This window comes from Falco naumanni, chromosome 1 (assembly GCF_017639655.2).
Source record: "Falco naumanni isolate bFalNau1 chromosome 1, bFalNau1.pat, whole genome shotgun sequence".
NCBI lineage: Eukaryota > Metazoa > Chordata > Aves > Falconiformes > Falconidae > Falco > Falco naumanni.
In genome coordinates, this window is record NC_054054.1 from 101,942,021 (window position 1) to 101,956,230 (window position 14,210).

Sequence of the window (14,210 nt, forward strand, 5' to 3'; positions counted from 1 at the left end):
ATGTCTAAAAATTAACAAAAAAACCCTTTTGGGTCACTGAAAGACTGGGTCGTTTGTTCCTCATTTCTGAATCTTTTGTGTTTGATGTGGATTGCCTGTCTGTACTTGACAGTAAGGTACTTGGGTAGGAAGTACTATACTGAATGACACTGGAAACACACAGTAAATAATAAAAAACAAAATCCTTCGGTCTGCAGTGAAATGACAGGGGATCACTGTCAGGGTAGTTCTCTAGGATTTGGCTCAGGAAACCTTGTAAGCCAGTGTGTTAGAAGGATTACCAACATCTAACCTCTAGTATTCATGCTAGGGGGTTGCATGACAGCAACAGAAAACTTCCAACTTTGAAACTGTGTGTTTTCCTCGAGTGACCACAAGACACATGCAAAAAAGGACTGACCAAGCTGCTCGGCAAACATGGTGTAAAATACCCAAGATGAAACATGGCATTGCTTTGTAATTAGTCTGCTGCTTTAACCCGGTGGGGACTGAGACGAGCTTGACAAACTGTATCACAAGAAGATTTCTTACCCTCAACATGGGCCTGAACGGATCTGTCAACTGTGAAGAAGAAATGACAGCTTGGTTACATGCCTGTCACTCAAACAATTGCTCTAATTAACAAATTTGTATTGCTTCATTAAGAGATGAAATTAAAATGTTCTAATTTTACTTTCAAATGAAGCCTTTTCGGATAATAATTAGTCCTTAGCCTCCATATTCGAGCTGGTCTCCCTCCCCCCATGGCTGTTGTACCTAAGTGTTGACAAGCAACTAAACAAGCCTCACACAGAACGCTCTGTCCTCTGGCATCACCATTAATTTGTTGATTTAATGCTACAAAAATGGCTGGTTAACTACTCTGAAGAAAACCACAGATCTGTCCTTTGGGCAAACTTCTGTTCTTATCTTTCAAAGCTGCTCAGCTCGCGAGATGACAGGATAGTAGACAGGGTCCCTTTTTCACAGGCTTGATGCCATGAACTGGGTTGGGCCAGGCTGGAATGGTGTTTCAGATGTGCCCCTGCAAAGCAGTGACTGTCACCCAACATCAGGTTGGCATCAGGTCCTTGACCTGCGCATTCGAATAGCCATTACTGACTGCCTGCTTGCCTGGCTGTTCTCTGTCACAAGTGGGCTTTGCAATTCATGTTTTTCACACTGCAAAAAATGCTGGTAAACAGGGGCTGTATAACCATCCTCCCCCCAATTTTCTCATTTTTTTTTTGCGTAGCCTGTTTCTTAGGGGCAGATTATTTTCTTATTCTCCTTTTTTGCTCACATTTTATCAATTAATGTTGGAAAATAAATTCAATTTATTGGGTATTTCTCATTTGCTTTTGCTTTTCTTTTTTGAAATGCAATACTAAAGGAGATCTACAGGTGTAAGAGGTACTCTGCAGATGCAATGATGGCACAATACATCATCTTGAAATAATCAAAACTACACTACAAGTTGAAAGGGAGCATAAAGCTAAGTGACTTAATGATGTGAGGCTCTCGTTATCTTTTCAATTAAATAGAAGAAACAAAAACGATTAAATGTGGTTCTGATTGGTATAAAGCTCAACTACAGCACCAATTCAGAGCGAACCAAAGTACTGGAACTTGGCATAACCCACAGAAAACAGGCCTGCTGTACTTAATAGTTTAGCCATACCACAACATGGATTTTTAAGGAGGGGTGCCCACTGCTTTTGTCAGTTTTCTGTTAAAACTATGACTGCATGATGTTCCTCATGGCAAACAATGTATATTAATTCAAACATGCAAACAACCCATGGGCATTTGCAAAGAACAGAAAAAGGCTAAGGGACAAAGTGCTGAGACAATATATGCTGTTCACATACACTGGAACTCAAAAATCCAGAGGTGCCAAGTGATCAATAAAAGGCATCCGCATTTCGCTGGTGCAATCGATACAGTAACCAAGGGAATAACTGTCATTACCCACATTAAAAACAATTACAGAGTTTAAACATCAATCTTGAAGAGGTTTGTGCATTTCTAAGTTGAATTGGACTTTTATGCCTTTACCCCTGAGCTTGTGGGGGTGACAGCAAGGGAAGAGCTCTTCCACTAAACAGCACCTGTTTACTTTTGCTAGTGATGAACAGAAGCAAGGATCAGGATTTAAATTGTTCTCATACAACTTCTCTGTTTCTCATTGAGGTAAACAGACTAAACTTTAGTTTTAGGGTATTAATGTGGACATACTGAAGATGGTGTTAGCATTCGAGGTTTTCAGGAGGAATAGCTTTACTTGAGAAAAATACAACATTTTCTACAGACCCGTGGATCTTTCTGTAGAAGGGTATGTGGGACAGTTCCAGGTCTGGCTGCAACATCAATAGGATTGGAAGTCTAGAAATACCACAAGGAAAGACAGCATTAATGAGCATCACAATGCATAAAAGCAACAGAAAGTGAAAAATAGAATTTCTTCATCATTAACATTGCAACATTGCATTAACAAGGAATGAAGTTAGACTTTTTAAAGAAGGAAGGACAAACATTACAATCCACTTAATAATATATTCTTTATCATCTCAGTTTTCAAACTTTCATTGTCCACCAAATTCCCGTTACTTCAATCCAAAACACGTGAAGGAAGCGACTGCGTTTACACTGGAAATTCTTTCCACTGTCAAAATCCCGATTAGCAACACACTTTTGACAGGGCTCGGAGGACCGAGCGTGTGCTCTGCTGCCCATCAATAACACCCTGGACCTGGCTACACCTGCTACCCTCGCTGTCAGCACACAGAGCATCAGTAATCTCTTTAGTCACTGTACAAGGATCTGAAGTCCATCCACAATGAACTGTTATCATACAGATATCAGGAAAAAGCAACATGCAGTTGAAAAAAATTAAAGCTTTCCCCATGATTTCAACGTAATTATTCAGCTAATACAACAACATGCAGCTTGGGGCGGGGTGAGGGGAGGAGAAAAAACCCTGCATTGAGACAGAGCTTCTTCCTACATTAAAATAAAGAAAAAAAGAAATCAGCTACAGTATAACTAACAATTAAGTAACAGAGTTGTTAACAGTCTGATTACCATACATACGAAGAATTCCACTAATGAACTGCAATTTACATATTCAGTCATTACAGTGGATGGGGCAATTTAAGAAAGAAGGTGTCTTCTCTGCAGAAATTTCAGTCCTGATTTCAGTCTTTAGTTGCAAAGACTACAGACTACAGAATATGATTTCCTCCCACTTATAAATCAAGAGTGACTTCATGAAAACAAAAGAAAAAAACCAACCCAGGCTCATCACATTTATCTATCCCAGCTATCATAAATGAGAGGAGAACTAAATCAGTGTATTGCACTGTGGTGGAGCTGAGATAATTATGGAAATGAGTAAACAGTAATGATCATGATTTCTTAAAATCTTGATTATTACATGACCCTACGTTAATGCGTACTATCTGAGAATTAATTATATTGCTTCTAAAGTTAACTATGCCATGACACGTGATTTTTTTTAAAATGTATGTAGCCATATCTGAAAATAATGAGAAATAACCTCTCTGTAGTAAATTTGGAAAAAGCCGATTGTCTTCAGTGGATTAAGCTGTAACTCAGATCTCAGCTGCTCCTGGCTCACACCACCACTGTATCTGAGCACTAACAGATATATAATTCCTTTCTTACCTTGGGTTGAAACGCTCCTTGTAGCGAGCCAAAGGGGCCAGTTGGAGGGATCATGGGAGGGATACCTGATACAGCTGGAGGATAGGAGTGAAACAGCTGTAACAGAAAGACAGAAGGACATAAATACAAGCGCACATCAAAACGAAGACAGGAAGCTGAACAAGACAGAGAAAGCATTCCTGCATAGCATTAGGGAAATGGTACATGGACAAAACTGAGAAGCACTGAAGAAGTGATCTTGTTGCAACAATGTTAGTTAAAGCAGTCAATGAAATGTTCACAAATGTCATGACGTTTAGAGCTTAAAAGCAGTTCCAAAATCATAAAGCCAGCAACCTGTCTCCTGGATTAGGCCATCATAGTGTATGAGAGACTTTTTTGTTCAATTATTCATTTTTAAATTGGACAGAGGTTTTAAATGGTTTCAGTTTGCAAGCCATTTCAAGAGAAAAGGCAGAACACTGAGCCAAGTAAGACTCAGAAATCCACCATTTCAGTGGGAAAAACCCCTTATGAGTTCTAGCATGTTGGATAATTAAAACTCCATTAGTACATTAAGATTTTAATAGTATCTGTAGGAAATGAAGAAAATATGCACAATTCTTACTTCATTAGCCTGTCTGAGAGGATATCCTGCCACATCTAATACTAGCAGAGAGACAATCTGATTTGTTAAAAATTATTATTTAGACAAAATGTTAAGGCAGAAACCTCCCAAACTACTAAGACAGACTAAGCATAACAAAGTGCACATCACCACTGACTTCACTGAACCCAATGTATCTGTTCCAAGACATTTTTTTTTTTTTAAAAAGCTGTTTTGTACTAAACAAACACAAACAGGAGGTAAACAAGCAAGTAAACCATAACATCCAAATCTTATCTTGCCTCTGTGGTCTGGCTGTGAATCTTTTACTTATGCTGTAACACAGTTAACTTGCCCAATTCCATGGAAAATGCTGAGATTACACACCAAGTTGCTTTCTGGTAGGAGTCGGGGGTTCAAAGCATCACACTCCAAATATGTTCTCACTGTGAAACCTCAGGATCTAACAGGGGATGGCTGCTAACTTCGCTGGTATTGCCACCCAAACCCCTACAGGGATTATCTGCCTGATAAGAATTCATCTCTGAACATAGCTGATCAAAGAGCTATCTACTGTATGCTACTTTTAAGATCAAAATAAATGAGTTAATGGCCAATTGAACAGAAGCAGGACTGGGCAAAGTAAAAGACTGGACATGTGGAGTGGGCAAACACTCAGAAAATCACATTCCAGAGTAAATCAGTATCTCAGAGTTTTGCTGAATTTGTTTATGCCAGATATATGTATGTGGTTTTCCTAATCGTTTTTCCTTCCACTAGCTTATTTTGCAAGGTTATTCATTCATATTATATTTACTGAAAGCTGAAAAAATATTTGAGGTATAAAAGGTATATTTTTGTTTAAAAGCATCGTGTCAAGTCTCCTTTCATAACATTTTTCTATTGTTGCTTTTAATTCTATTTAATTTGGACCTGCTCCATTCAATGATGCAGAAAACACTTTGAGATTGGTTGATACTGAACTGTAGGCATTGGAGAAATCATTAAGAGACTCATGTCCTCATTTACAATAACTTTTAATGAGTAAAATATGCTTTAAATCCTCCAGTGTCTTCTGCATTTAATTCTGCGTCTAATGGACTAATTCCAAATGATGGAAAGAGACGCAATACTTAATATTCTATTGGCTATGACTAATAATAAGGAACACTTTCCTTAGAGTTTTATAATATCTGGTAAGTGAATTAAATGTGACCTTTCCTCAAGGTCAGAATTATTAATAAAATACAAATATTTTATCTCCAGGATCTCTTTGTATTGGATAAATTCCTCCAGTGTTCAAAATACGCCTTTCATAGACAGTGGTTCCTTCTTCCCCAGTATTGTTCTCTTTTGAGCAGCGTTTTTTCCCCTTCTGGCTTTCTTCAGGGCACAACATAGTTAACAGCTTTCCTGTGGCCAGGTGTAATGTAATGCTAAACTAGCCCTGGCATCAACTGTAGGTAAAAGTAATGCTTCACTGTGCTACAGTGAGCGCCCCTCCCCCCCTCCCCCCCAAAAAGAAAAAAAAAAATAGAGAAAAGATTGTAAAATCAAAGATGCCAAGAAAGAGAACTGTTTTAAAACTCTACATCAGCTTCTGTGTGAGCTGCGTTCCCTATTCTGCAGCAGACTGATTTTAACCCTCAGACAGACCTTGCTTTCCTGCAAAACTCACTTAGAAGCTTTAAAAACACTGCCAGCTTTTTTAAAGGTATCCCAGTTCCTGGTGTGGATCTACAGTGGAAACTTGTCACTAGGAAAAGGTCGATGGAAGTGCCACAGTTTCACTGCATTTCTACAACAGGAAAAGCCCTGCTGAGCATGTGCTTACGCCAGTAGCAGTATGCTGTTTGCTACCGCAGCTGCTCAGGAAACTGATGCAAGCAGTCCCTCTGTTACCTATATCACCTATAGTCACACTAAAAGAGATTATTGCAATACCCTGGCTAGTACAGCCTTGCTGTAGTTTAAGAAGGACTGTTTATCCAGTGTAACTCGTAGCCATCACACTGATCTTCTGGTATTAGCTTGCTAAATACCCAACAGACGCAACAGTGATTATTTTGCAATCCCTTCACAAGGACAAACCTTTCCTGAAGGAAAGGCAGGGGAGGCACAATGGGCCAGAGCTCTGCCAAGTGCAATGGCACAGCTCGCTGGCTAACAGGGAACAAGGCAGAGCCTTTACTTAATTTAAAGGGGGTAACTTAACATATAAATCAGGTAACTGCCAGATTTAGAAGAGATCATGTCACTGAATTTGAAAAGCAGACACAGTTGGAGACTTTTGCAGTATTTCCTATATTGCGTGTCAACTTCTGTGCTTTATTTGTTTAAAATTCATTTACCTATTTCCCAGTTCCGTGTTCCTGCTTGAATCAACATGCCATTGATGATGATGTATCTTTTGAATCCATGTAAAGCTCAGCAAATAAGAGTGCAATTTTGCAAGCGATGCAAATGAGCAGCATTACCCTTTTCAGTAAAAGTGATTATCACAGGCTTAAATGTTTGCCTAATACTCCTAGAGCTCTGATCCTGCAAACGCTCTCATACAGTTAAAGTTACTCAAATGAGGTGCCAGAAATTAACAGGACTATTCACATGTACTACAGGCGCGAGTTGTTAGCAGGGACTGTGTTTAATCACACTATCATCTTAACCAGTTTTTTTTGCCCAGTTCCACTTCTAAGCAAAACCAACACATAAAGCCAAGTGCTTTGCAAATTTCTGAGTGCTGATGCAGTACTCCTTCTCTCATCAAAATATCACTATTGGATTTAAAAATTCATGTCATATTCAACCAGATATCTGCCTCTGCCAGTATGATGAAGGAAATGCAACCCTTTCTTTCAGCAGCAAATGCATCAGTAGATTCAAACCCTTAAGAGAAGAAGCTTTACAATTAACTGAGATACTAAAAATCAGTGCATCTCAGTAAGTAATGATTTTGGTAGCTCTAAACACATCTAGTGCATAGCTGGATTCACGTTTCTGTCACCAAACAGAGCTTTAAAAACATAATGAGCCCAGTGCATCAGATGTGCCTTTGAAATCTGAAGAATAAAGCAAGTTTTCAGATTTTATAAACCAAAATATGATGTATTAGAAGTACTATTAGATTACCTATCCCTGAAGGATTTGTATGATACTTTGTCATTTCATTTCAAGTTTCTTAGAAAAAACATCAGTCTAAGGGTTTGTGGCACAACTGAAACACAGTGATGAAATTACTGCACTCTCCTGCTTCATGTAACAGTCAGCTCTTCTGTCTCATCTTTTTCACATCAAACTCGTCTTCAAATGATGTATGAGCAAGAGATCTTTTGATTGGAAAAGCTGATACTGCATCTTTATCAGAAACAAGCACCACGAATGCAAGCCTTCAAAAGCCAAAGCAACCAAGAACGATAATGGTAAATCCTGGAGTGATGATCAGGGAGAGATTCGACATTGTGCCATTGACTGAGTGGTGATCCCAACCCACCACAGAAAAGCAGTTAAGTCAGTTTTAAACAGAGTAATAAAACTCACACTGTGACGGTAGAAGGGGTCAACTTTTGTAGGGTATTTGTCAAACTGCAAAGGGATCAAAGCACAAACTAGTTAAACTTCCTTGCTTTAATTCTGTTGGTAAAATAGAAGACTACTTCTCTACTATTTGGCAACCAACAGAGAGGAAAAGATAGGCAGAAAATCAGTTTCCAATGAAACTGGGATTTTTCTTTCTTCAAAGTAAAACAAGGTCTTTATGAGACAGGAGAAAGGAGGAGGCACCGGTGCGCACCACTCCAGGCACTGGGAAGTCCCAAACACGAGCGCTCCTTCAGCCACCAGCCTCGTCCCTCAGCCCCTGCGCTGCCACCTGACCCTACAGCACAAGTGACAATCGTGGGGAAGGGACAGCCCTTCCTCGCCGACCCAGCTGCACCTGGGCAGCAGGGGACTCCTTCCCCGCAACCTGGCAAATTCTTAAGTTTTGGTAATAAAGAATAGAGTTGTGCTCTACTTATCCTCACATTTCTGCCTGGGGTACGCACCATGGGCGGTGCTGGCGTTGGCATGATGGCAGTGGGTGGGATGGCGTGAGGGAAAGGCGTGAAGGTGTGCTGGTGTGTGTGTTGGTGTGTGTGCTGGTGCTGGTGCTGGTGCTGGTGGAACTCGGTCCTCAGGTACGGCGGTGGGCCCAGGGAGGCCCCGCGATCTGCGCTCTGCGAGGCCAAAAATCGCGTGTTTAGTTCCTGACGGAGAAGATCTTGTTCTGAAATACAAATAACAAAACAAACCCCTTGAGCTCTGGAACTTTTCCAGACCTTGTGCCACTTACTTTTTGCTGGCTGTGGTAGCAATGCTGTATTTAAAACTTCCTGGTGGTAAAGCACAAGACTCTACAGAGTAAGCAAGGTCCCGCAGATTGTCCCCAAAGGCCTGAGAGCCAGAAGAACATCTCCATTTCCCCTCCCTCACCAAGCCTGTCTTCACTACAGCATCCCTCTGAGCATTAACCTGACGGTTCTCCCTAAATTTGTATGGACATGAACATAGTCCTGCATAGGTGAGGAGGTATAAGTAAGATGGAGTGAGTAAATATTGAGTGGCTGCTGCTAACTTTAGTACTCTGCTGTGCAGACACAAAACAATGTTACTCAAATGTTGATAATCCTCCATTTTCTTCCCTCTGTTCCCTCTCGGTGACCTGGGAGGAACAGACACTTTACATCTCCCCACAGTCGAAGTATAAAAAAGCACAATTTTCTCCACTGATAAAAATCTCTACGTCTCACCCCACCACACACACACACACAAAGTTGCAGGTCGACGGGCTCAGGAGCGCTGCGGGCAGTGCCACCGCGGGCACAGCCGCCATGGGCACAGCCACCACAGACCCTCCCTCTAGCCAGGGACGTGACACCGAGCACAGACCACGACCGCAGTAAAGGCGCTCGCTGAGGGAGTCACAGATTCTGTGTGGACACACTACAAACTCTCCTGTGTCTTTATAATGGGGACAAAAACCCCCAAAAACAAGGAAAAAGCACAGCCTTCCGAAAATATTAATTCCCAGGGCAGAAGAAAGACATCGGGTACGTCTCTGTGTTTGTGGCTTGGGTATCGCTCCACATCACTCAGCAATGAGTACGGCCTCCACCCAGCAACAGGCCCCGCGGAACAGACCAAAAAGATTCAGTCTCAAACCGGAGAATCGTTCTCCTGTGCTGCACTAGACGGGCCATGACCCGTCTGCCTCTTACCTGAGTAGGTACTACCAGCTGGGTGTCCTGGAACCTGCAGTGTCCCTGACGTCAATGGAGGTGGAGGAGGCAAAGCCGTAGGAGGGGCAAACATATTGGGGTGATGTGGGTGTGCGGGGGGCTGGAGGGTGGGTGTGAAGGTATGCAGCGGGCTGTGGCTGGGTAAGGAGAGGGGGAATGGTGAGGCTGAGGGGTGGTGAGATATGTGTGGAGGAGGGGCCTGAGTCTTGGCAGGAGTGCTGCTTCTGCTGCTGCTGTTAATGAAAAGAAAAGCAATTAAGCATTGCATGGAAGAGAGTAAAGCTCCAAACATACACAAACACAACCCCACCAAGCTATGCGTGGCTCACGTTAACCACGTTACTAACACGAGTTATATATTTCAAATGCAAGTTTCCGTTCTACTTTTCTAGCAATACCACCGCGATACTCCTTTCTCCAGCCACCTGCTGCACCTCCTCTGGTGTATTTTACTTCCTGTGGTCTCTCCACACCAAAACCCAAGACATATTCTCCTCCCAGAAAGAGGTCGATACTCTGTCTTCCAACAACACAGTAATGACACACGAAGGAGTAATCAGCCTTGTGCATTCATTACTTAATTATCAGGTCCTTTCTACATGACTGCTTCTGAGTCATGTTTTCAGGCAAATGAAGCTCAGTATCAGTGATCACTGCATTAATAAAAGTTTACGTTTTTTTGCTATGACTTAGAAAGATGAAAGACTGCAGAAAATGTGAAATGAAGTTGAGAAGGCAACAACAGATACACGGTTATTGCACAATTAATGCCTCTCTCTACCCCCACAATACAAAGAGAGAAGGCAAGTCAGCAAAAGCAAAACCAATATTTGTGATTACATTGGTTGCAATTTTTCAGGTTTCATTTCCTACTAATGAGTATTTGAAATACAGTCACATAGCACTTAATTCTACTTGTCATTATTTCAAGTGATGACATACTTCTGTTGCAGAGACTTTTAAAGACAAGCAATACCAACTTGATTAAAAATAAATCCAAGACTTAAACACCTCCCCGTCTTTAGTCAAACCACGAAGCAACCGTAAGGCTGGTTTACCAGGTCTTGAAGGCTACCATCTGCCAGCTGGAAACTCAGATTTAAGGAAAGATGACCTAGTGCTGCCAGCATTAGCTTAGAGTAGGGGAAACCTGAGGTCCCTGACTCAGAGAGACATCATGGGTTCCTGTGAACATCTCTTCATTTTTTATCCCCCTTTTAAAGGTGAGATTTATCTCACTGTGGCCAGGTCAAGAACACTGAAGACTGCAAGGAAAAAATTAAGCTTTCAAGTCACTGGTGCAAGACCATTTGTGCTAGGCTGTCAGCGGGGCCAACAGCAGCTGTACTGTAATTCTTGCTCTAGGGCATGTTGGTAGCTGGAGAAACTAGAAGATGTTTACAGGGATGGGAGGGTGAAAGAAATTAGCCTTCAGAGAGCAGCCTGACCTGCAAGAATTGGGATTTTCTTCCCCTGGTCTACATTGCGTAAAATCCCCTCCAAAAACCCAAGTACGCAATGACAGGCAGGAAAAGAAAAAGCAAATTAACTAAGCGCTTGAAAATACCCAGCATTTATGGGAATGCTAGGTCAGAAATAAAGTTACCCTCGCTCATTTCAGGAAAGGAATTAAGGTTTAATGCACTAAGTCCCCTTCATTTCCCAGCAACAGGATGGGCTGTGCTGTCACTTCTCCCCTTGAGCTAATTCATCTCCAGTCCTCCAGGCACGGGAAAGCATCACCACCGGGCAGCACGTCTGCCAAGACATGCGGCTTCAGCCCGCCCGCGGCTCCCTTCGCCTACCTTAAGCTGTTGAGGCTCAAACTGCTGCTGTTATAGGCAGAGAGCGGCTGCGAGAGGCTCTGCGAGGCCGGATGGGGCTGCACCGGCGGGATGGCTGGGTGGGCTGGTGGCACCGGCGACTGCGGCCGGGGCGGGTGCTGGATGGGCGGCTGCGGCACCGGCGGGCGGGCGGCTTCGTCCGGGACTGGGGGCAGCTGCGCGGCTGGCGGCGGGGGCAGCTGGGCAGGAGCCTCCGGCCGCGGGGCGAGCGCGGGGCTGGGGCAGGGCGCCTCCGGCTGCGGCTCCAACGGGGGCTGGGCCAAAGGCTGTGTCACCTGAGGACAAGGGTCTTTAGGCACCACAGGCTCAAGTATTGGGTCTTTACTGCTGTCCTGGCTCTTCTCTTGACTCCTTTCTAATCCTGATATTTTCGGGACAGCCGGGCCCCTAGCACCAGGGTCGTCATTTTCAGCTAGCGTACTGACTCCTAACTCTTTATCTGCAACAACAAAAGAAAGAGATAAAACAGTTAAGTGCACGACAAAACGGGCAAAACCGACCTGCTGCGCCAGTCGCACCCCAGGCAGTTACACCGCTTTCGTCAAGGACTGTGCCAACGTGAAACCGAATCAAATCCAAAGCCATTTCCAGCAGCATCCCTAACCCTCAAGCCCTTCTCCTAACACTCCTCCTATTTTATCTGAAGGACAAATTTTCTGGTTGTCTCCATTAAGGTAATAAGAAGCAAGCAGACAAAAGTTGAGCTCTAACAATCTTGTGTCGGACCTCCCCAACCCCCCCACCTCAGGGAACACACCAGGAGGGTCCTGCTTTGCTTCCCTCTGTCTCTGTAGAACCATGTACATTGGGTCCTCCATACCCGCCTCCTGGGTCCCGTCTCCCAGGGATTCACTGCCCAACTTTCTCATGCAACCTTGCTAGCGTTCCATCGATTCTCAAGAAAAATTAGATTTGCACAACAATTGCATGGGGCCACAAAACAGTGCTGATAAATTTGTGAATGTAGGTAGTATCATCTGTATGCTTATTTGGCAAAATCAGTCCCTAAATGATCACATTAAACGCACCGAAATTATCTACTGAATCACGTGAGCACAAATTGCCACCGTGCAAGGAGGGGGAGCGTTCCACGGGAAGCCAGGCTCCACCGCGTTCTCTGCTTGGAGAACTGCTTGTTTTCTAGGCAAATCCCTTTATCCCTAATTACTATTATACGTTTACTATAATGTCCTTATTGCCTGGGCGGCCAAATGAACAGAACGAAAAGGTTAAGGGAATTAACATATTTTTGCCTTGATTTTTCTTTCAATGACATTCATTTTGGACATTGCTTTTCAGAAGAATGGCCAAAGAAGCCAAGAAGGCAACATTATTAGTCCTGATTATTTTTTCTTTAAAGACATCAGTTGGACAGCACACTCTGCAAGCCAGTGTGTGCACCTGCCTCTCGTCTTCTTTCTCCAATAACTCTCCTCAAAATAAACCACCTGGCGGAGGAGACCCTGTTTAGTGCTACTCTTTTCTATTATTGTTACTCTACCACCACTCCCTTACTGACCCACTGAGAGGACAACAGCCATGCAAGCTCTGTGCCTTATTATAGGAGATCTATACCTTAAAACACGTGTTAGTGGGAACCCAGGCTTCCTTGGCTTGGCTGGTCACGGAATGACGTGGGTTTGTTTTCCATCTCTAACAATAATGAATATTATTCTAATTCTAACACTTGCTATGGGAGAGCTTTGCTTACTGGGGCTCTACAGCAATCTCCCATTTGAATCACCCCCCAAACCTTCTGCCAATGACTATTTGATTGCGGCACCCCTCAGAACAAACCCGGCGCAATGCTGCTGCCCCAAGACTGGACCAGGCACTGCCTGCAGCCCGGCAGCAGGCACAATGAGCAGTGCCACTTAGGGCAGCATCACAGCCACCCTAAGCAGCTGGATGGACACCCTTGGCAATTCCAGAAACAAAGCACAAGGGAACGATGCTTGGAAGGGGCTTGGGAAGAGCTTGCAGTTAAAACAGTGTTCTAAATAATCTTAAGACGGGAAAACTTTACTCGTTCTTCTCTCAGTTTTAAGGGGTAGAATGAATAAATGCATAATAAAATAATATACATTCAGACAAATATTTTGACAACTCTGTTGTTCAAACCCTGAAGCACAGGAGTGCCGATGAAGATGCTGCGGAGTGCACCCTGCCAGCCCACAGCCCGGGCACACGCCTGTTCGCCAGCCTTCGCATCACTAGAGCTACCAGAGACAGCCTGGCAGGAAGGTGTCACAGCCGCACCACTGTTTGGGTTAAATTTCATGCAGAAATCAAAAAAGTCACGCCAGGCGGCTCCCCACCACCATGTGTTACAGGCCCTGCACAGTGGTGAGCAGCCTGGCGAAGCACAGTTCAGATTGTTTCATTGTTTGTGGAGAGGAGACGGGGGAAAAACCTTTTGGGGGCAAAAATGAGGTAAAGAGGAGAAGAAAAATGGGGGGTGGTGGTGTTATGTTGTAAACTGACTTATTTGATGAGGATGTACTTTAATCATTTCTGGAGTACACAATCTGTAACAGGCACGGAGGCTCCTCCACGAATTTGGATCAGAAGACTATGGGGGCAATAGCGGGACTCCGGAGGAATAAATATAATTACTCTGCTGTATGCCCAGGGTCTATCTCATTGCAATTAAACTGCAGGTTCTAAATAAAGGAAACTCTGTTTGCATTAATTCTTTGGATCAACCCTGTTTGATCAAACATTATTAAAAGTTAGACAGAGTGTGATTATCACGTGTTAAGGCAGATCCCCAAGGAGGAAAGAAATGAGCAACAGTTTGTTCAGGAATAGATGGGTCTGTGTTCCTAGTCCTTACAG

The 14,210-nt window shown here is 43.3% G+C and overlaps 1 protein-coding gene across 6 annotated transcripts in view; it reads right to left on the bottom strand.

Moving 5' to 3' along the window:
* Positions 1 to 14,210, bottom strand: part of AUTS2 (activator of transcription and developmental regulator AUTS2) — a 791,335-nt gene that overhangs the window by 16,529 nt on the left and 760,596 nt on the right. For 2 of the 6 annotated variants that reach the window (XM_040613300.1, XM_040613342.1), the window contains 7 exons: positions 11,334 to 11,811; positions 9,508 to 9,761; positions 8,275 to 8,516; positions 7,790 to 7,834; positions 3,667 to 3,762; positions 2,293 to 2,364; positions 532 to 561 (listed from right to left, as the gene is read on the bottom strand). In XM_040613300.1, coding sequence (XP_040469234.1) covers positions 532 to 561; positions 2,293 to 2,364; positions 3,667 to 3,762; positions 7,790 to 7,834; positions 8,275 to 8,516; positions 9,508 to 9,761; positions 11,334 to 11,811 — 1,217 coding nt within the window. The remainder of the gene's footprint in view (positions 1 to 531; positions 562 to 2,292; positions 2,365 to 3,666; positions 3,763 to 7,789; positions 7,835 to 8,274; positions 8,517 to 9,507; positions 9,762 to 11,333; positions 11,812 to 14,210) is intronic. The other 4 variants (XM_040613308.1, XM_040613316.1, XM_040613325.1 and 1 more) reach the window with 4 other exon arrangements.